The sequence below is a fragment of the Denticeps clupeoides genome, chromosome 10, assembly GCF_900700375.1.
Source record: "Denticeps clupeoides chromosome 10, fDenClu1.1, whole genome shotgun sequence".
Taxonomy (NCBI): Eukaryota; Metazoa; Chordata; class Actinopteri; order Clupeiformes; family Denticipitidae; genus Denticeps; species Denticeps clupeoides.
This window is the reverse complement of record NC_041716.1, coordinates 22,533,031-22,555,616: the sequence shown is the minus strand read 5'-3', so window position 1 is coordinate 22,555,616 and position 22,586 is coordinate 22,533,031. Positions and strand designations below refer to the sequence as shown.

Here is a 22,586-nt window from a genome sequence, read left to right as displayed (position 1 = left end):
ACTAGAGGTGGTCTGGGCGCTTGATTCAGTGCCTCAAAGAGAACAAACAGAAGCAGCAGCAGGCAGTGGCATTGTACAACTGGTACACAAATACGTGGACATGGTGTTACACTAGTACAATATTGTCCTGGTACCCTAACTTGAACCCTAGTTGACACTCCCACACTTGACCATTCTGCACACAAGGAAAAACTCCACACAAAAGTAAATAAATGAAGAAACATTGTTGAAGGAGTGATACAGAGAGGGACACCCTTCAAGGGAAGATAGAGCAATTGGTGTCAGTGCAGGGTTGATTTGTCCAAGAAAGGTTCAACAGTTATAGAGGTGCAGTGGCGATAATGCCATTCAGGGAGGGCCATGAACCAATGAGCATGCTCCGTTTGCTGTGCATGTTGGATAGTCCATTCTTGAATGCTACGAAGCATGTCAAGAGTGATGAAACACAGGAAGCTCTGGAGGCGACTTGAGATACTTCTTCTGGCCTTAGCCGTTGGCTCTCTATCTGCGGCGTATGCTTCTATTGGGGTGAAAGGGAGCAACTTTTAGCAGGTGATTTTTGGCCCAACCTCCAGTGGAGAGGCCATCAGCTCCACTGTCCCCCTGCTTTTGTTGTGCAAAAACACTAGTTACCTGTGAACCCTGGCATACAATTCACTTTTTGTCTTATAATTCAGTGATGATTCTGTACATGTATGAGCATGTTTATTAACCATGGACCATGACTTCACTCAGGTTATATTTTGTATAGATATGGTAAGCTTTTGTGAAGGTGAAAGTGAAGGTATTACACACAGGCAGCTACAGTACACGACAGTGTTAGAGTACACTTCTTGGGGGGAAGGGGAGTGACACATTCCAATCGGCCACCAATTTACAAATGAATGGGAGCCATTTGTTGGTGATTGAGTTGTTAGTTTCAAACCAAGGTAGGGCTCTGGTAGGGCTCTGGTAGGGCTGAGGGGGTCAGAAAAACTTGGGACTTCTAGTGTTAAGGCCCCGTAATCAGAAGGTTGCCAGTTCGAATCCCGATCCGTCAAGGTGGCACTGAGGTGCCACTGAGCAAAGCACCGTCCCCACACACTGCTCCCCGGGCGCCTGTCATGGCTGCCCACTGTTCACTTCACTTTCACTTTCAAGCCGAAAAGTCCAAAGAAAAGAGCATCTGTCCATGTTTGGAGGTCCTGGACAGAGCAGAGTAGGTTTTAGTCCAGTGTAATGGTGTACATTACATGTCCATTATGATGTTACTGGTCCATTCGAAGATCCCTGAAGCTGTAGTTGTTACGGTGGTGGTGGCTCTGGTGACCCTCTGGTCCATTTCATGCTAAGTCGTCTCATTAGCAGGTCATTGCCAGGAACCAGGATTCATCTGGTGGTCTCTTCACTGGACTCTGGAGGTTCTGGACACTAGATTCAGTGCCTTGGAGAGAACAACAGAAGCAGTGGCAGATGGTGGCATTGTACGACTGTTACAGAAATATGTGGTTATAGTGGTATATTGGTGCTACAGTGGCCCGGTACCCTAACTAGGACAGCCTAACTAGGGTGAATTTAACACTGGTGGGGACAGTGGTGACCTAGCTGTTAAAGAAACGGTTAAGGAGAAATGTGGGGAGCAGTGTGTCTGTCTTTCAGGAAGCTGGTGATCCACTAACAAGTAGCCCACTGCTCACCAAGGGTGATGGATTAAAAGCACAGGACGTTGTGTGCACCGTGTGCTGTGCTGCAGTGTATCACAACGACAGTCACTTCACTTTCACTGTCTGTGCTTGATAAAGTGACTGTGGGATGAAGAGAAAACAGATGTATTTTCAGTTTAGATTTAAACACTGAGACTGAGTCTGAGTCCAGAACACTGAATGGCCGTTCCACAACTGCGGAGCTCTATACGAGAAGGATCTGTGACCAGCTACTGTGACCAGTAGTGACCCCGCACCCTTCTAACGCAGGGGCGTGGCGGGTCGTAAATAACTAAAAATTCACTCAGGTACTGCGGGGCGAGACCTCTGGCTGCGGGATTCTGAACTAGCTGCAGTTTACAGATGCAACTACTAGAACATCCGGGCAGTGGTTGACCTAGCGGGTAAGGAAACAGACTTAGAATCGGAAGGTTGCCGAGTCGAATCCCGCCCCACTGAGCAAAGTATGGTTTAATTGTAAAAATGAAATATTTAATATTTGACACTTAAATACAATTTACACTTCTTACACTGGACATGTATGTATCATGTATCCATGGTGTTATTTTGCTCATCTCAGTCTTTTCTCTCTTTTGGGGTAATATGTCTGTTTCTTAAACTACACATTCAAATGTATTTACCCTCTTGTGCAGATGTGCCCATGGCCTTCCACTCCCTTTCTGCTGCAGTTTGTTCTCTTTTCATTCCATTCTGTACTACTACATTATTCCAATTGCTTTACTGGTACCTCTGAACTGTGGAGCTGCACCCGGAGTTCTGTATCTTTTTCTCCTTGCTCTTCCAGCACTTGTCACTTGGACTCAGATGGCCGACCCACCTGTAAATGTCCTGTTGGATATGCTGGCCGACAGTGTGAGAGGTAAAGTCTATCTTCACTGAATCTTTGGGATTTCTGGGTATTGCATGGCAACAGGTTAACAGAATTTGTGTAAAACATAGTTTCTGAACAAGAAATGCAAAATTATTGATGTATTTCTGGCATGTGGATACACATGCAGGAAAACTGAATGATCATGTGTTTGTTGCATTAAAGCACCAATAGTGCATTCTAACTGCGCCTGGACAACCTAGGAAAAACTGGTGGTCTTCTCTTTACACCACTGACGCTCCTGTTGAATTACTGCTGGCTGTAAAGAGGCTTAGTAAAAGATTGATTATTGAACATTGAACTACTAAAGCTTTTTAATTTAAGGTTTATTGGGGAAAAAAGCCATTGATATTATAAATATTCTTTTTTTTTTGTTTTAAGGTGTGCTTCTGGATATACAGGCAACCCTCAGCTGAGCCAGACCTGCACACTGGACAACACACTGAATGGTGTGTGCTTATCAAGTCTTTTTCATTCTTGATTGTAATATTGGTTGTAGTTCGTTTTGGTCTGATAGAAAAATAGATTTTTTCACTTTTGCTCAAACAAATGGAACTATTGGGGACCAATCACTGGTACTTCACAATATGATCCGATATGTGATACATGGCCCACGATTACAATAATATCATAATCCAATGATTCTGTGATAATCAGTACATTTTATGAACCATCCAAAATAACTGCGAAAAGTTACATTACTGGAATTCTTCATTTGTTTCAGACACACAATTGTAAAAACAGAGCAAACAATTAGTGCATAGTCATTGCAGCAGAGTCTTATGTTGTAACCTTTAAGATACAAGAACACGTTTTTCTCTCAATACAAATGACAGAAATGTAGAAGTTATGTAAACAATTTTCTGTAAAAGGGCCTATCTTAGCAAACCTAAGTTCGAGAACAGGGGCGGTTTCAGATTTCTGCTGAACACTTTCTTATCCTGATTTATCAAACATACTTCACTTTCTCCTCACACAACAAATACTAAATATGTTTCTTGCATTGGATTCTGAATTGGTCTTCATCTTAGTCTCCAGAACCACCACAGAGTAGGTGCTTCCATACTTTCTTCTTGTTAATGTAGCAACAGTATGTATTTTAAAGTCATTTCCAAATAAATCTTTATAGGAAACTGCCACAACTGTGACAAACGAGGAAGTGAAGGTTGCAGTGCAAACAATATTTGCAGATGTAAGGTAAGGATTGAGCTAAATTATCATTTTATTCTGAAAGCAGTAACATTTTGTGCCCTGTTTTCTCAATATTAACATATTAAATATCCTTCATGTAAGATAGCTTGCAGATAAGCAACCTCCCAATCAGCTCTTTATGTTGTAACTTGGCAGATCAATTAATATAATAATTAATCAGAACAATCTGTAATAATCAGATTGGTCTGACTTTTGAACATCTAGCATGTTATGTCTTATATAGCGCTACTCAAATACTCTTCTTTATGTTTTAGTTTAAAGTCTTCATTAGTAAATGGCATCTGGAGAGTGAAACCATGTCTCTTCTCAGACACATGTGGAGGGCCCGTTCTGTTCCAGCTGCAAGTCCAACTATTTCCACATCAGCGCAAGTAACAGGGATGGATGCTTATCCTGCTTTTGTATGGGAGTGGTCCAGACTTGTTCCAGCTCTGACTACTACAGAGATGTGGTAGGAGTTGGTGGCCAGCATCATGATTCAGCATTAAAACAAGATTCAGGTCTGGTGCCTTCATCACGGGCTTCTTTTCATAGATCTCCACTTCCTTTTCTCATGGAAACTTCCAAGGCTTCACCCTGGTGAACCGGCAAGGCAGTATTTCAATTTCTAGTGGCTTCTCTGTGGAGGTGTCCAGCAACGTAAACCAGCTGTCCTACAGCAAATTTGACAATCTGAGCCAGGAGCCGTACTACTGGCAGATGCCTGCAGTCTACAAAGGAGACAAGGTACTGCTCTACTTCCTACTGCAGGACCAGGACTACAACTCCACTCCGCTCCACCGCTGTAAAGACTGATATGATTTTATTCTGATTGTACAGAGAGTACAGCAGTCTGCACAGCAGGTAGAAGTCAACATTTTGCTGGTCTCCCTGAAGTGTTTGGCAATATTGCGCTAGAAATTCAGCCGTAGCCGGTATATATTGCGGTATATAATTTGATACGTAGGACGTTTTTACAGATACGTAAAGGATTTAGCATAACCATATACCAGATAAAACAATTACAATTTTACTGAAAGTGGACTTCTACACACCCGCAAGGCCAGTGAAATACCATGCGAGGGATTTATACAGTGATTGCGAGTCAGTATGTTACAGCCTAAATTTAACCTAACCGTTGCACACGCACATGGGCAGAACTGATCAGGGGCGTGGTCAATTTATTGGGATGCGGTAATTTTAAGATCTTTAAATTCTAGATTTTTACTAGTCATTTTAAATGACATTTAAGGCCTTATTTATTTAGAAACCTGAATTTCCGACTTTTTAAAGATCTGTGGACCTGTGCTGTGCACCTCGCCCAAAACGAATGCCTTGTGCTGCAAGTAGGCGTGGTTTCACGCAGGTGAAAGGAGCAGATATTTTTGCATTCCGTTTATTCTGTTTACTCCGCACATCTCTAGCATTGTGCCTCAGAATGATTGGCTTTATGAATGGAAATCTGTGTATGGGCTACATGTGCCCCGTTCTGCATGCTGTCTCTGTTATGCATCAGCAGTGCAAAATGAACATGCAGTACAGGTGTGAACCTTCACTGGTCTCATGATTCGATTCGATTATCGATGCATCGCAATACATCCCAGAAACTTTCCCACGATGTTTTAGATAGAAGCATTGAAGTCTTGTTCACCCGTTTGGACCATTTGATTTGCTGTAATGAGCAGAAAAACCATCAGCCTCACCTGATGCCACAAACACCAGAACAGCACCTGGTACAGACGTCAGCGATCTGTTTTCTGCTCATTGGAACAATTCGAAAGCCGCTTTTAGACCAAACGCGGCATGCTCTGCGCTCGCTGCTGTGTTCAGCGCAAAATAATAGCCGTATTGTGGATCTCTGGATGACATCAGCTTTTCCTCCTTTCCCACAGTGTGTGTGTGTGTGTGTGTGTTTGTGTCTCAGTGTTGCCAGACAATAAATGTTGAAGTAGTTTGAGAAAAGTGATCGCACACACGCAGTTTACATTCTGATTTTGCTCAGAAAATCTGCTTGAATAACACATATCATAGACTGCATATTATAGTGTATAATGCAACTTTTACCCACAGAACGTGGGTAAAAAGTGTAGAAGGCAGGATGATCATTGTCAAGTGTTTCTGTTAGTGCTACAGGTTTTAAGCACCCAGTAAAGCTTCATTTCTGTAAGTCTGATGGTGATGTAACTGGAACTGCACCTCCACCGTGCAAATCCGTGCTTAAACCCGCTCATGATTTACTGTATCACAGTTTACTGTATCACCATACAGTACATTGGCTGTAAAGCATGTAAGATGACCGCATAAACAAGCCAGATGAAAACCTTGACCTGATAATGAAATAATGAATAACCGTAAAATGATGGTACGTCTGGCAACACTGGGGCAGCCCGAACACTAACCCACTTTGATTGTATTGGTCGCACAGCAGTCATTTCAGCTCTACTCCTACACGGAGCAGCGCTGTACTCAGATCAGGCCACCACAGTCTGAATTTTTATCCCACCGCCGGAAAATCACCACACATTGTCATTATGATCTAATCAATCATGTTCTGCACTGCATCGTAATGCATCGATTATAAAATTAATTTCAACACCAGTAAGGTCCAGTATAGAGTTCTAACTAACCCAATCCTTCCAACTAAGAAGCACTGCCATGTGTTCCTCTCCAGTCATTGGCTGATGAGGAGCATCTGCTTGATGATGATCAGATTTGGAAACGCCTCTCCAGTTCCATCAGAAGACACTCTGCTTCATCCATCTCTTCACCTTCATCCCATTCTTCCTCCTCCTCCTATGGTCCCTCCCCTCCCTCTGATCTGGCTTCCTCCCCTATCCACCCCATGTCCCCAGGCCCTGCCCATGATAGTGCTCAGGTAGAGTCAGGCCCTGTTGGATACAGTGTTCTGCAGGTGTGTTGTGTGGTGTGTGTGTGTGAGGAACCTTCCCAACTTTCTCACTAGCCCTGATCAAATCTTGTCCTTTTTCTCCCAATGTTTGATCTGTCCTCCTGTGAGGTCTCTCGTCTCTCTTTTCTGACACTGTCTCTCACCCTCCCTTGATGTCATTTATCATTTCTCCGTCTTCTTTTCTCCTGGGGCAAGTATGCTCTGGTCTACAAAGATTTTGGTTCACAACCCAGTCAGCTGCTTTACTGGTGTCTGCCCAAGAAGTTCTCAGGTGATAAGGTAACCAACACCCCCCTTTCGCGGTTTGAACACATATTAACAAAACCATTTTTTCTCCTTTGAGTATCTACTGTCTATTGTTCAGGAGCATGCTTTGGCCCACCAAGAACAACAGTGATGTATTTTACCAGGGTTCATAAGCAGCTTTGTGTTTGTTTCTTTCTGACTTTTACTGCAGGAACACAACACGTGAGATGTTACCTCTATGATGAAGACTTTAGGCGTGTCATTATCAGTTTATTAAATAGATTTACAGGAAAACAGCAAACCTGCTGTAGAACTGTTCTAGAAATAAGAGCTTGAATTCATGTTTCCATGTTTGCCTTTTAAATGAAGGTCTTGAGTGTGGCTGTATTTGTAAGATAAATATTATGAAAAGTTGACCTTTTTGTCTGAGATCAGATTAAGGAACAAAGGTGATCAATTCTAGATTATCGAAACCATAAACTCGAATGAAGTGAATGTGTTTTGTCATTGTGATGCACAGCACAGGACACGGTGACACAATCACCCTTAGTGAGCAGTGGGCAGCCATGGAAGGCACCCAGGGAGCAGTGTGTGGGGACAGTACCATAATTAAGGGGACCTCAGTGGCAATTTGGCAGTTCGGGATTTAAGGATTGAGGATTTTGCATATTTGAGTCCGCTTCCTTACCAACTAGGCCACCGCTGCCCCTGATGCCAGTGCATGTTTGGCTATATAATGTGATTGTGCTGATTGTTTAGAAAAGGTACTAATGTCAAATTTTACTATAAATCAGACCTATAAAAATAAATCCAAATTTATGACTTCAAGTGACTCCAAATTTAGTCGGGTGGGTAGTAGCCTAGTGGGTAACACACTCGCCTATGAACCAGAAGACCCAGGTTCAAACCCCACTTACTACCATCATGTCCCTGAGCAAGACACTCAACCCTGAGTGTGTCCAGGGGGGGACTGTCCCTGTAACTACTGATTGTAAGTCGCTCTGGATAAGGGCGTCTGGTAAATGCTGGAAATGTAGTCATCTGAGCTAGGGATGCTCATATTGACCATTTAACCGTTAACCGTAAGAATACATTTTGACCGATTATTACTATCAGTTATATGGTTTAAAATTATTTTATATTTATATAAAATTTTATATATCTATGTATATATATAATTATTAGTAGTAGTAAAACGTTTTGCGGCATAAATATGCTACACATACGCTATTTGTTAACTCATGGGCCATTATGCCTTCAGACATAATTTGCCGGGCAAACAAAATAAAGCGAGTGAAAAGAAGTACTGTGTGGGACCATTTCGACAGAAAGGCCAACAAAGTGACTTGAAAAATCTGCTATGCGGTATTAAAATACACCAGCAGTACAAGTACGATGCAATATCACTTGTGAAGCAAACATCCACAAGCATTGTGCAATAAGGGAGGACAAGCATTGTCTTCTGTGTTACCAGGGAGAAGATGTGATGCACGGTGATCTGAAGAGGTAACTCAGATGTTAGTTAAGGACATTATGGCCATCAGCGTCGTCTGTGGTGAAGGGTTTTTGAGAGTTACTGAGCTATATTGAGCGATATTATTATATTATTATCGTAATATTATATTAATATATTACGATATCCCATCAAGACCTTCTATTACCTGAACAATTGAAGCCTGTTTTGAGGAGAGGAAAAAATCACTTAAAACACAACTCAGTTGCACAAAGTTTGTGGCCCTTACGACTGGCTGCTGGACGTGCCGTACAACAGAAAGCTGTATAACAATAACGTGAAACTGCAAGTAACACAGAGTATGTCAAGCAGACACACAGCTGAGAACCTCGCAGCTAAACGTATTCGTTTTGTAATCTTAATTTATTTTATTCTTTTTATTTTTATTAATTCGTTTTTGTCTGTGGTCAGAAACGCTGCAGGCGTGTGGCATTTTGACGATGTGTGAATCCAGATTCTGTTCTTGATATGTTCTCTGTTCTCTGTGCTGTTGTTCGCACGTTAAAATAAAACCGAAAAATAAAATGTTCATCACATATTAAATCAGACGCTCCTCAGTTCTATTTTCATTCAATTCTAATTGAATATTTGTCGACGTGCGAGTTGGGGGACACGTTTGCAGAGAGTACAGGCCACTTCTGCTCCTTCCGTGCTGCCTCTGGTGGACAATATTCTAATCCGATCAGTTAACGTTAACTCGGTTAACGAACAGCGGTTGCCGGTTGGGAAAATGAACCGGAACGAGCATGAAAAGCTTCGCATTAAAAACTCCACCACGTTCATCAAGGCCTCTGTAGTTGAAGTGTTCGAGATTCCTGGACTGAGATGCTGAACGTTTGCAGGTCAGCTCGTATGGAGGAAAGCTGAAGTACACCATCTCATACGTGGCTGGATCCAGAGGCACTTCAATTCAGGATGTGGATGTTCAGATTATTGTGAGTATTGCTTTATTACAGTATAGTCATGGAGCTGTACCAGATCCGACCAGTCACGATGTCTGTGTTACCACAGGGGAATGACATCACCCTGGTAACACGTCACTTGTGGCAGAAGGGACAGGGCACCAGGGAGACCAGGCACTTCGAGATCGTCTTCAGAGAGGTGAAGCTGATCTGATGTGAGGTGGTTTGATGTGTACGTGTGCGTTCTCTAATTGTTAGCATCCTGATTGTGTGTCTGTAGGAGAACTGGCAGCGGCCAGATGGAATGCCGGCTACACGCGAGCATCTGTTGATGGCTTTAGCAGATCTGGAGGACATTTTGATTCGAGCGTCCTATCACACAGAGCTCCTTTCCTCCTCCATCTCTCATGTCAGCATGGAGGTGGCTGTGCCCAACTACACCGGCCTGGCAGGTGCTCCAGAGGTTGAGCAGTGCCTGTGTCCCCCTGGGTACAGCGGTTTGTCCTGCCAGGTGAGGTGGCAACACTGGCCTTCAGTCATTCTAAGCAAATGTTCTGCTTCCCTTTACGTCTGTTTATCCATGTGTGTGTGTCTCAGGACTGTGCTCCAGGTTACACTCGTACTGGTTTTGGTTTGTACCTGGGGAACTGTGAACCATGTGACTGCAATGGACACTCAGACACCTGCGACCCGGAGAAGGGCACTTGTACGGTGAGTGCCTTATCAGTGCTCTGCCTAACCGTGATGCAAAAACACAATATGAAAAAAAAACACGCACCATTTCATATAGGGCCTTTACCGACGTGCCCTGTTCCTGTTTCTGCTTCTGTGCATTACTAAACGTTGGTTGGTAGCTCCACGCTGAAATGGTTTACAATTAAATCCAAACCGTTAACAATAGTTTGGTTTGGGTATGAATGACTTGTCATTTAGACCATCAGTTAAAGTGCCTAGATATTTCAAATGTTTACAGTTAATTTAAATATTTTATACCAAAGGTAGTGTTGGCATGAACAAACCAAAAAGTGAATCTTGATAGTCTTGTGTCTGATGGTAATATATTAATATATTGTAAGTATGTGTGAGTTTGTACTTTTTTGTAAAGTAATGCATTTCCTTCTGAACAATCTGATTGTCTTGTATCTTAAGAGTTTTTTTATTCTAGATCGGACTTTTGTGTGTGTGTGTGTGTGTGTGTGTGTGTGCACAGAGCTGCCAACATCACACTGTAGGAGATCAGTGTCAGAGCTGTGCTCCTTTCTTCTTTGGTGACCCCACAGCTGGAACTCCTGAGGATTGCCAGCCTTGCGCCTGTCCACACCCAGAGCGAGAGTACCAGTAAGTCAGACACACGGCCATGAATTCAGACCCTTGTACTTGCATATTCTCCATTGACCAGTACCACTTCCTACATTTTAGTACCCTATACCTTATGAAGGCATTGCCAACATTTGTTTTTCTGTGTGGTATAGGTTCTCCCCCGTCTGTGAGAGTTTGGGAAATGGTGGTTACCGGTGCACCGCCTGCCAGACTGGTTACACTGGCCAGTATTGCGAGCGGTGAGTTGCAGGTCACACGGTCACAACATTCCAGGGAACATTCGGAGCCAAAATGATTGTATAAATTGGCATGTATTAGTCAAATGTTCGCAGTGAACTGCCATTATATATATACACACACACACACACACAATTTAATCTTTTTTTTTATCTTGTCTCTGTGCAGCTGTGCCCCAGGTTTCTCGGGAAACCCACAGGAAAGGGTCAAGTGTCGTCCGGATGGATCAGGTATTTCTATCATATTTTTGGTTGGTCAGTTGGGGTGATTAAAGTGGGATTGTTTTGACTGTATGGTTTGACCCTGTGGTTGATAGAGGCTGTTGTCAGTGCCTTAATCCTGTGTGTGTGTGGTGTGTGTGTGTGGTGCGTGCGTGCGTACGTGCGTGCGTGTATGTGCTCGCGTGCGTTAACAGACTCGGCCTCTCTGGTGGTGAGGATCCATCCTGAGCGTGTGCAGGTGAGTGAGGGAGGTCCTCTCAGCCTGCGCTGTTATATGAGCGGCTTGGCCCCGCACCACTACTACTGGTCTCGGCAGGACGGGCGGCCCATTTCCATCCATGCAGAAAGACGGCGGCAAGGTACAGCTGGGCACTACACACACTTGTAAATACAATGATCGTGATAATGAGCAGGAGGGGTGAGGTTTGATGAGGCTGGGTCTTGTATTAGCTGTGCAGAGAAGCTCTTTTCCTCTGTAGGTGTGTAGTGAATGTCTTGCTGTTGTGTCCTGCTGTCTCCAGGAGAGGAGCTGTTTTTCTCCAGTGTGCAGCTGGCTGATGCAGGTGTCTACATCTGTACTGGACGTGACCAGCACCACACCAACCGCAGCAGAGCAGAAGTCATCGTCACAGGTACAGACATAACTACAAATATGGGACTCTCTCAATGATCAAACAAAGAGTAATATATGAAATATGGGAATAGATTATACATAACCAAGCAGGCACAGTTTGAGTAATCACATTTTCTTGTGCATAATATGACTGCGTATCACTTACCTTAGACACAGCACAGAAAGGAAATGTCAGTGGAGGCCGCATTGGACATTGGACAATGTTGGGTTCCTGAAACCTTGTGTCCAACAGTGGTTGGAAGTGTTGATGTGGACTCCACATCCTCCAGATCCCAGTCCAATTTGAGCATCTGTGGGACGAATCGGGTCCATGAAGGCACAGCCTCACAACTGAACTTCATGGATCTGCTACTGATCTGGAGTCCATGCTTTAATTAGGTCAAAATGGGGGGCTCCTAAATATTAGGCCATTATCTTATTACTTCCTCTGATAGAGAAGCAGATTCCACGTGGTTCCTCATCTCCTCTTCACTCTGTGCTCTGAGCAGAAGATATGTTTATCACATTGTAGATTATTGTAAAGTATTAGACATCAGTAACCAGACAACATTTTGACAAAATCTTCATTCAGTCCATTGCTTTGAAATACTTGTATTTGTCTGTGTGTGCACAGCCAGCTCCATGAAACCTATCGAGGTGTTTATTGAAGAACCCAATGCCCAGACTTTAAAGGCTGGTTCTTCTGTCAGCTTCATCTGCACGGCTAAGAGCAAGGTAAGCCCAGCTAGCCCTCATCATATATACAATACAGATGCACGAACAAAAAGTGTGTATGTTTCCATGCAGTTTCCAGCATACACGCTCGTCTGGACTCGCCAGGGCAGCGGCAAACTGCCCTCCCGGGCCATGGACTTCAACGGGATCCTAACCATCCACAACGTTCAGCCCGAGGACTCTGGCAGATACGTCTGCACTGGCTCCAATATGTTTGCTATGGATGAGGGCACTGCCACCCTCTATGTGACAGGTTTGTGATTAGCACCAACTGCTGTAGTAGTCCTCCAGCTCCACTCTGTGGTGCATGCACCTGAGCCTGACTTCCACTCTCGTAGCTGATCTAGCGGCATGTCTTCTCCTGTTCTGGTTAACCCCAACATCTCACACACAGGCTTGCTTTATGCTACTTACTATGTTTTCCCCTCCATGACTGGTACTCTGTCTGAATGTGTGGTGGTGGTGGTGGTGGTGGTGAGTGTAGTTTATCATCTGGTGAGGAGTAGGCGTACAGAATATTACTGCATGCCTCAGATCAGCACCATAGCTCAGATGTTTAAATGACTATGGATCCATTGGTTCCTCTATGTCCCTTTATTCCCTGGTTTCGCTCCTCTGCTGCTGGTGTGTTAGTTGGTGCTTTTCTTCCTTGTCGTCTGAGGTTGTACTAGTTAGATGGGATGTGGAGTTCGTTGGCCACGGTTATGGGGACAAGCAGGGGACATACAGAATGGCAATAATAACAGCCTGACAGAGAAACGATGTTAGATGTGGAGCGTTGGGATATTTTGCATGTCGCTCCTCTTTGGAAGTTTGAATGAGATGTGTGAATTAATGTCTGCCCAGATCAGGACAGTTGTATTTCTATTCATTCAAAGATTATTTGTACAATCAGGGGTGTGTGAGGGGAGAGGGGGGGTCAAGCAAATGTCCAGCGTTTTTATAGCTGTTATGTTTTTATCTTTAGTAAAATACCATTTACTCAGAGTTGACCGGATTATGCAATTTCTTGTTTAAAACCTTACTTTGCATTTAATTTCCTTGTATGATCTCAAGGTGCTATTTAAAAAGTGAACTGATTCATGTACTTTGATTTCTGATGTACTGTATTTATGTATGCTCTGAAATGTGTGTGTAAAATATGGAAATGCCCTGACGCTGGTGTGATATCTGTAATCCACATGCTGTATTGAGAGGAAATGTATCAGTGATGCAAGTAAAGATTTCACACCTGTTTTTAAAGCTACTAACCTGCATGCGTGTTCATTTCACATTGTGCTGCTCTATTAACTCGTTTTGTGATCCGTTCGTTACCTTTTGTGTGTATATGCATATAAGATTGTGTGCGTGTGAGTGAAATTGATCCTCTAAAAACATAATGAATATGGTGGTGCGTGCGTCATTGTATAAATGTATTATGTAAGTGGGTGGAAAGATTGAGAACTAGGTATATGCATGCATGAGAGAAAAGTATTCTGTTTCTGTGTAAACTTTACATCAACTTCCAGTTCTTCCTGCTGCTGCTCTGTAATGCATTTTCTCAAGAGAAATAGAAATTGGGGAAAAAAGGATTCCAGCACCATTGACCGTAACGTCTGAATGGTGACCCATCCAGAACTGGCACACAGCCTGCAGTTTTCATCTGTTTGCCTGTCCTTCCACAGACACACCTCAGACATCTCAGATGTTTTATACAGCCTATGAAATGTTTGAAGGCCATAGGAAACGTAAGTCTGTACGAGGCCTCCTCCAGTCAGGTCTCTATATCAAGCATGATCTCCGCTGTTCAAACCTACAGACTCTCCAGACAAGTTTCATTCTGTGCTGCACCCTGCTCAGATCTCTGCATGACAACCGCATGCTCAAATGATCACAACACTACAATCATCTCCACTCCACGTCAATGCCACTGACCCACGCATTTAGAAATGATTAGTAACCTTTATTTAACCAGGTTTGTCTGGTCAAGACTAGTTATAATGCAGAGAGGTTTCATAAAAGAATACTTCATTCTTAATACTTATTATAAATACTTATTTACCAGAGCTTTAAACTCATTAAGTGAAACTGTATTTTCAGGCAGATTACTGACTGAAACTTGTTCAGAGTCGGGTACGGAAAATCTAAAATTCTTAATTTTTGACCAGTTTTAATGTGTCATAATGGTTTCCACATCAAAAAAATGAAAAAGAAAGGAATTTTATTCAGAGTGGCTTTATATATAAAACACATACCAGAGATTGTGGTGATGAGCATGTGAAGATGGTCAGATGATTTAAGCTTTAAAGTAATACAACGATGAGTGGAAAAAATACAATTTGTGATATATGATATACACTATTCAACAATGATCAATGGATTTCATGTACAATATATCTCAAATTATATCAATTTCTTGTCATATTTCTCTCATGTTACAAAATATCACAATTTTAGAGCCAGGTTCCTTTATCTTTTAAAAAAAAAATTATTTAGTTCTTTTAGAACCGTCTTGTCCCCTGTTGTGTTAGGAGTAAAATTAAAAACCTGTATATTATCATCATTGATCAGGTTGTCTAAAAAGAAGACAGTTAGATTTTAATATGGCCCAAGTAGCATTACATTCATGGAGTAAATCTAGCATTTTTTTTTTTTTATTATTCGTAATTTATGTACGGGGACGTGTTTATTTATGGAAAATGGAAACTTTATTTGCTTTGTAAATAAACATGCTCCTTTAAATGTGTGAAGAGGCAAGAGGATAGTGAATTGATATTCAGTCCAGGTTGAATTCACACTTTATTATTCGTTATTTTTGAAATTTCATCCTGAATTGCTGTTCCAAAAATAATAATCTTTAAATAAATCATAATCATAAACATTATATTTGGGGTGGTAGTAGCCTACTAGTATTCAAATCCTCACTGCATTTAACCTTCCAATTTCATTATACCTAGTGTTGGAGAGTAATAAAGTAAAGGTAGTTAGTTACTGTACTTAATTAGCTTTTTTTTGTGTACCTCTTATGTATTTCATTATTTTCAGTTGTGGAAACTGCTTAATATCCTCACTTACTTGTGTATGACTGCAGTATTATCAGTGTATTAAAGATAAGTCAATTAAGTAAATTAAAAAGGAAATAAAGCGGCCATTTTCTATTTAAATATAGGTATACCAAGAGTGACAGTAGAGTTTCACTTGCTTGCTCAGTATCCATAACTATTTAATCCATGTCAGGGTTGTGGGTGCCATAGTTTTGATTTGATAAGTAAGAGTTTTGTAATAGGAAAGAATAATAGAATGTTTGAGCCATAATAAACTGCAGTATGTTTACTGGAGCAACATATTACCTGTACATCAGATTCAAATGCTTAAACCAACTGGCGTCTGTACTGCTAGAACCATATTTGCTTGTACCAGCTGCCATATCAATTCTGTACAAATGCACACAAATCAGTGCATGCACAGGTTCCATTATCATTCCACCTCAGCTGATCCATACCAGATATTTATCAGATATTTACTGATCCATACCAGATATTTACCAGATATTTACTGATCCATACCAGATATTTACCAGATATTTACTGATCCATAACAGATATATACCAGATATTTACTGATCCATACCAGATATATACCAGATGTTCAAGCATGTGTCTGGAAAATGATCATAGGTGGACAAAGTACTGAAAAAATCAAATTAACTAAAGTACTTTGCTTAAATTCTAATCAAGTAAAAGTACCCATCTAAAAACAGTCTTGAAGTAAGAAAAACTTAATATAACATGCACTTTAAGTAAAACTTAGTTACTTTCAATTACTTGATGTCAGTTACTTGTTTTATTCAACTTTTTGGCAGTATAATGTACAAACTATGTTCAGACCATCTCATAAAACATTTTAAAGGTCCTGTGACATGATTTTTTTACTTTAGAGGTTTTAGTGTCTTCTAATACTGTATCTGGAGTCTCTTTCCGAAACTCAGCCGTGGTGCAGAATTACAGCCACTTTGATCCAGTCCCACAGTGAGATTTCCCGGGACGCGCCGTTTCAGTGTCTGTAGCTTTAAATGCTAATGAGAACGAGAGAGGCGGGACGAGGAGGAGAGCGGCCAATAGAAGTTGACGTCAGAAACGCCATTCACCGACCACAATGATTGGCACAGACAGGAAGTCATGTCACTGAACTAATAAAATGCTCATTTTTACATCCAAACACGAGCAACTGCAATGCCCCGCACATTTGGAAGCCATGACGGTCAGAGGAGATAGTGCCTTAGGGGAGGGGCGGGAAATCCTCTGTGCCAGAGGTGACATTTCCTCTTATGACATGAAGGGCCAAATTCCAGATCTCTCTGAGCGGCGAAGCAGGATGGCCAAAGCACGCTTTACACCTACCGCCATTTCTAGCTACTGCAGGACCACAGACATCTCATTTATTTCATAAAGTCACATTTTCATGTCATTGGACCTTTAAGCACAGTTGGCCACAAAAGGGCCAAACTCAAACATTACTATACAAAATAAAAAAAAACAATTCAAAACAATTTCTAATGAACAGCATTGCCTCTTTGTTCTTTCCATAGCAAAAATCATATTTATGTCTTAACTGACTGTCACTGCTGATGAAGTTTTTCATAGTTATGAGAGTAATGGCATAATGGCATTCCATTAAAAGCTGGTTTTAGAAAATTGACCTAAAATGAACTGATTTAACCAGTAAATGAAAATTACACATTAGAGCAAAATAAACTTAAGTACATTTGAAGGCAAATACTTTTGTACTTTTACTCAAGTGGAAATTGAGTAGTAGCCTAGTGGGTAACACACTCGCCTGTGAACCAGAAGACCCAGGGGGACCAGTCCAGGGGGACTGTCCCTGTAACTACTGATTGTAAGTCGCTCTGGATAAGGGCGTCTGATAAATGCTGCAAATGTAAATGTAAACGGAGGTCTTGTTAGTAGAGTAAAGTTTTGCCCTGGGTAACTGCTTTTACTCAAGTACAAAGTTTGTGTACTTTGTCCACTGCTTGTCTATTGTCAGGAGATTTTCATTTCTAATTTTATCATTTAGACCTGTCAGTATGACAGACCATTTACTATTGTGCTGGGAACATGTTTTTGCTGTTATCCGCATGATCTAATATATTGGACGTGTCTGTGTCTCTAACGGGGGTCAGGAAGACCTGGAAAACTGGGAAAAAGGACAGAAAAGCCACGCTAAGTCCTTGTAACACAGTGTGTTGAAATTACTATTGTGTTTTTCCACCTCTTGGCAATGAATGCTGGTCATACCAAACCATGTGCACCGGCAAGCTATATATCAAAGATTAGCACTGAGTTGTGTGAGGGGTGATATTACTTTTCTAAATGATCCAAGTTAGTAACGCTCAAACAGTCAATGCATTTCTATAGGAATCACAAACCAGCCACTAAATTAGAATGCACTTTATTACGAATGCCTGCTCCTTCGGCCACTTTATTACGAACGCCTGCTCTTTCGGCCACTTCATTAGAATTCATGCTCTTTTGGCCACTTTATTAGGATTATCTCATGCTTGGGCCAATTCATTATGACCACCTGCTCTTTCGGCCACTTTATTATTGCCTGGTGATGTGGTCACTTCATTATAACCACCTTCTCATTTGGCCAAAGTAAAATACTTGAGTAAAAGTAAAATTACCTATTTCAAAAACAAAAAAATTACTAATTACCCACAAAAACTACTTAATTACAGTACAGTTTTTTTTTTGCAATTTGCAGAATGCAAAGTGAGCAAACAAAAGCAAAATCTAAATAATTATTTGGTGTTACTGCCCTTTGCTTTCAAACCAGCAGCATTTTTATTGTTCAAATGCAGGATTTTATATATAGTTTTATATAGTTGATAAATCAATTTGACCAAACAGGTGCTATTGATCATCAATGCATATAAAGATGAATCTGATTTTTACATAAAAAATTTACTTAAAAATTTTTTTTTAACTTAAAGTAATATTTTCCAGCGTGCTCAAATTCAGTGTAATCCTCCGACAAACTAAACATAAGCAATGAACCAGTCATCACCTCAACTCAGCCTCCAGCCTGTCAGGTTATGTGACACGGAGATGATCACCGTGACATGGGTCAACTGGTGACCTTGAGATGTTAACGGCAGCAGATTTGTCCATCTCAGAAATTGAATCCCAACTGACACAAAGTCCTGGATAACCAAAGGATAATACAATATCAAAATCCGATGGAGCAGGTTCTCTTCCATATGAGAACCATTCTGAAACAGCTGTGTAGGAGTTACTCTGCTTCCAAGGTGAGCTTCCAGTTTCATGACCTGAAGAGTTCTGGTCATGGAAGAGTTGCAGCCAAAAGCTGGACAGTGATCCTAAATATACAGCCAATGTCCTTAAGGACCATATTCAATGTAATGAGTCTTGCAAGTGTTGGTTGGTGCACTTTAAACAATGTTGTAAGTTTCATCCAATCATTCATTTTTTACAATAGACTCAGTCATACAACAGCCACTGAACAAATATTCAATCAAACCACTTAAATCCTCAATATTTCCCAACGAAGGCTCATTAACCATTAAAGTAACCACCCCACACACCTCCACCCGTTCATTCAGGTGGAGATTTAACATGAAGCTTGTTCACCAATTTTTCCTTCCTTCTTTTACTAATTTCATTTAGTTTGGTGCTCTGGCCTACAGTTTGACTGAATTTTGTAGAAAAATTCAATATTCCAGATTCTGGAAGAGGTTACCACTTCAGTAAAACAGAACAAAAATCTGTCTTTGTGTGTGTGTGTGTGTGTGTGTGTGTGTGTGTGCGCTGTAGTAGGTGAAGGTGCCCAGCCTGTGGCAACTGTGCAAACCCCAGTTTTGACCGTCCAACAGGGTCAGCAGGCCGAGTTTCGTTGCAGTGCGGCTGGAAACCCCGTACCGGACGTTATGTGGATAGGTGAGCTGCTCATTCAGCATGAAGAAGAGAGGACATTACATTTAATGCAACAGCCACATCTAGTTTCATAATTATACACATTTATCTAATTATTATTATTTATAATAATTTATTTATAAAGCACAATTTCAAAAATGGAAAAAGCTGTTCACCAAAGTGCTGTACATATAGAAATAATACACCGAATAAGCTGAACAGTAAAACAAGAAATAAAGGAATAAAATATACTGCTTTTAATATTCCTTATGTTCATTTGGGCCTGTCAGCATGACAGCCCATTTATTTAATGTTAACCTTGTGGCCAACTGTGTTTTATTTTGAATCCAGGAGGTTCTGGTAGGGTCATCACCCAGGGGGGTGTCCTCAAAATCCCGGCAGTGGCGAGGTCTGATGAGGGCGAGTACATCTGCAGAGCTCAGAACATACATGGAGAACACACAGCGCGGGCTGTTCTCTACGTGCATGGTGTGTACCCTCAGTGCAGTGTCTGAGTGCAGTGTCTGAGCGCAGTGTCTGAGTGCAGTGTCTGAGCACTGTTCTGAATGCAGTGTCTGAGCGCTGTTCTGAATGCAGTGTCTGAGCGCTGTTCTGAATGCAGTGTCTGAGCGCAGTGTCTGAGCGCAGTGTCTGAGTGCAGTGTCTGAGCACTGTTCTGAATGCAGTGTCTGAGCGCTGTTCTGAATGCAGTGTCTGAGCGCTGTTCTGAATGCAGTGTCTGAGCGCAGTGTCTGAGCGCAGTGTCTGAGCGCAGTGTCTGAGCGCAGTGTCTGAGCACTGTTCTGAATGCAGTGTCTGAATGCAGTGTCTGAGCGCAGTGTCTGAGCGCTGTTCTGAATGCAGTGTCTGAGCGCAGTGTCTGAGCGCAGTGTCTGAGCGCAGTGTCTGAGCGCAGTGTCTGAGCGCTGTTCTGAATGCAGTGTCTGAGCGCTGTTCTGAATGCAGTGTCTGAGCGCTGTTCTGAATGCAGTGTCTGAGCGCTGTTCTGAATGCAGTGTCTGAGCGCTGTTCTGAATGCAGTGTCTGAGCGCTGTTCTGAATGCAGTGTCTGAGCGCTGTTCTGAATGCAGTGTCTGAGCGCTGTTCTGAATGCAGTGTCTGAGCGCAGTGTCTGAGCGCAGTGTCTGAGCGCAGTGTCTGAGCGCTGTTCTGAGCGCAGTGTCTGAGCGCAGTGTCTGAGCGCTGTTCTGAATGCAGTGTCTGAGCGCTGTTCTGAATGCAGTGTCTGAGTGCTGTTCTGAGCGCAGTGTCTGAGCGCAGTGTCTGAGCGCAGTGTCTGAGCGCAGTGTCTGAGCGCTGTTCTGAGCGCAGTGTCTGAGTGCTGTTCTGAGTGCTGCTCTGTGTTTGCCTGTGCAGCAGGTGCTGGTTTTCCACAGGTCCATGTAAGCCCCCAACAAACAGAGCTGCACGAGGGACAGACATTACATCTGTACTGCAGGGCAGAAGGCACTCCAAGCCCTGCTCTCACATGGAAGAAGAGAGGAGGAGATATTCCACAGCAGGTGAGACCAAGGCCCACTTGAAGCAGGAGAATCTGAGGACATCCATCTACTTTTCACATTAACATTAATGCACAGGGCTTTTAGTGCTTCATTTAACTTTTTCACTAATGCAATTATCATTTAATGCTTCATTCCACCTTTCTCAATTTGTTCAGGCAATTCCTTTTCATGGTTTCCATCAGTTTAAAAGCAACAGTCTTGATGTCTTACAGAAACATGTAGAAGAGCTGCAGGTCTGTCCATGCCTGCCTGTGTGTGTGTGTGTGTGTGTGTGTGTGTGTGTGTAGCACGCTGAGGATCACTGTCAGCGAACTGTGTGATAAGCTGTTGATTTATGTTGATGAGGTGACTGCTAAACTTGTCATAAAAGGCTGGACGGATGATTGGAGAGACCTGGAACCATTCGTTCGCTTCGAACCCGTCCACAGCTTTCATACTGTTCGCTTGTCTCTTCCATTTACATTCATAAAACAGGACCATAGACTTATTACTGCTTCAATCATTTTGGACAAACAAAATTATAAAAATGTAGGAGAATGACAGTGCATTTTATGTTACAGCCTTATTGCAAAAAAAAAATAATAATTCTGCAAACAACACCCTATAATGACAATGTGAAAAAATGGATTTGAGGGTTTGGCAAATTTTTTAAAAATCAAAAAACTGTATAAAACTTTGCTCAATACTTTGTCGATGCACCTTTTTCAGCAATTACAGGCCAATCAGACTGGATGGGAAGCTTTGCTGCACAGACATTTTAAAATGTTCAGTCAGATTCAAGTCTGGGCTCTGGCTGGGCCACTCAGGGACATTCTCAAGGGACATTCTCCTGAAGCCACTCCTTTGATATCTCGGCTGTGTGCTTGGGGTCACTGTTCTGCTGAAAGATGAATTGTCGAGTTCAAGAGCGCTCTGGAGTAGTTTTTCATCCAGAATGTCTCTGTACATTTTCCCTTCTATCCTGACTAGTCTCCCAGTCCCCCATAAAAAAATATTCCCACAGCATGATGCTGCCACCACCATGCTTCACTGTAGGGATGGTATTGGCATATATGGGGTAAATGAGCCGTGCCTGGTTTCCTCCAAACATGACATCTGGCATTCATACCAAAGACCACTTTCTAAAAAAAAAATTCTCTGGTCTAGAAAGTTTTCTAAACATTCTAGACCAGAGAAATTTGTTTCTCATGGTCTGCGTCTTTCGAGTGGCTTTTGGCAAACTTCAAAAGGCTGCCATGTCCCTTTTACGAAGGAGTGGCTTCCGTCTGATTGGTGGATTGCTGCAGAGATGTTTGTCTTTCTAGAAGGTTCTCCTCTGTCCACAGAGGACCTCTGGAGCTCTGACAGAGTAACCATCATGTTCTTGGTCACCTCCCTGAGGCCCTTCTTACGCCAGCTCTTCTCCACAATCCTGTCTTAATTAATTAATTAAGTGAAGTGATTGTCACATGTGATACACACCAGCACAGCACACTGTGCACGCAGTGATATTTGTCCTCTGCATTTAACCATCACCCTGAGTGAGCAGTGGGCAGCCATGACAGGCGCCCGGGGAGCAGTGTGTGGGGACGGTGCTTTGCTCAGTGGCACCTCAGTGGCAACGTGGCGGATCGGTATTTGAACCGGCAACCTTCTGATTACGGGGCCGCCCCCTTAACGGGTCTGCTTCCTTCCTGTAGACCTCCAAGACGC

The 22,586-nt window shown here is 42.3% G+C and overlaps 1 protein-coding gene across 16 annotated transcripts in view; it reads left to right on the top strand.

Annotated features, from left to right (window-relative positions):
- Positions 1-22,586, top strand: part of hspg2 (heparan sulfate proteoglycan 2) — an 85,939-nt gene that overhangs the window by 42,534 nt on the left and 20,819 nt on the right. For 7 of the 16 annotated variants that reach the window (XM_028994994.1, XM_028994997.1, XM_028994996.1 and 4 more), the window contains 23 exons: positions 2,488-2,562; positions 2,953-3,020; positions 3,701-3,768; positions 4,094-4,234; positions 4,318-4,509; positions 6,434-6,637; positions 6,866-6,949; positions 9,272-9,364; positions 9,441-9,530; positions 9,612-9,842; positions 9,929-10,042; positions 10,542-10,669; positions 10,804-10,890; positions 11,057-11,118; positions 11,304-11,468; positions 11,631-11,741; positions 12,357-12,457; positions 12,530-12,710; positions 14,122-14,184; positions 19,273-19,395; positions 19,723-19,860; positions 20,749-20,894; positions 21,050-21,127. In XM_028994994.1, the coding sequence (XP_028850827.1) occupies positions 2,488-2,562; positions 2,953-3,020; positions 3,701-3,768; positions 4,094-4,234; positions 4,318-4,509; positions 6,434-6,637; positions 6,866-6,949; positions 9,272-9,364; positions 9,441-9,530; positions 9,612-9,842; positions 9,929-10,042; positions 10,542-10,669; positions 10,804-10,890; positions 11,057-11,118; positions 11,304-11,468; positions 11,631-11,741; positions 12,357-12,457; positions 12,530-12,710; positions 14,122-14,184; positions 19,273-19,395; positions 19,723-19,860; positions 20,749-20,894; positions 21,050-21,127 (2,743 nt within the window). The remainder of the gene's footprint in view (positions 1-2,487; positions 2,563-2,952; positions 3,021-3,700; positions 3,769-4,093; positions 4,235-4,317; positions 4,510-6,433; positions 6,638-6,865; positions 6,950-9,271; positions 9,365-9,440; positions 9,531-9,611; positions 9,843-9,928; positions 10,043-10,541; positions 10,670-10,803; positions 10,891-11,056; positions 11,119-11,303; positions 11,469-11,630; positions 11,742-12,356; positions 12,458-12,529; positions 12,711-14,121; positions 14,185-19,272; positions 19,396-19,722; positions 19,861-20,748; positions 20,895-21,049; positions 21,128-22,586) is intronic. The other 9 variants (XM_028995006.1, XM_028995004.1, XM_028994992.1 and 6 more) reach the window with 8 other exon arrangements.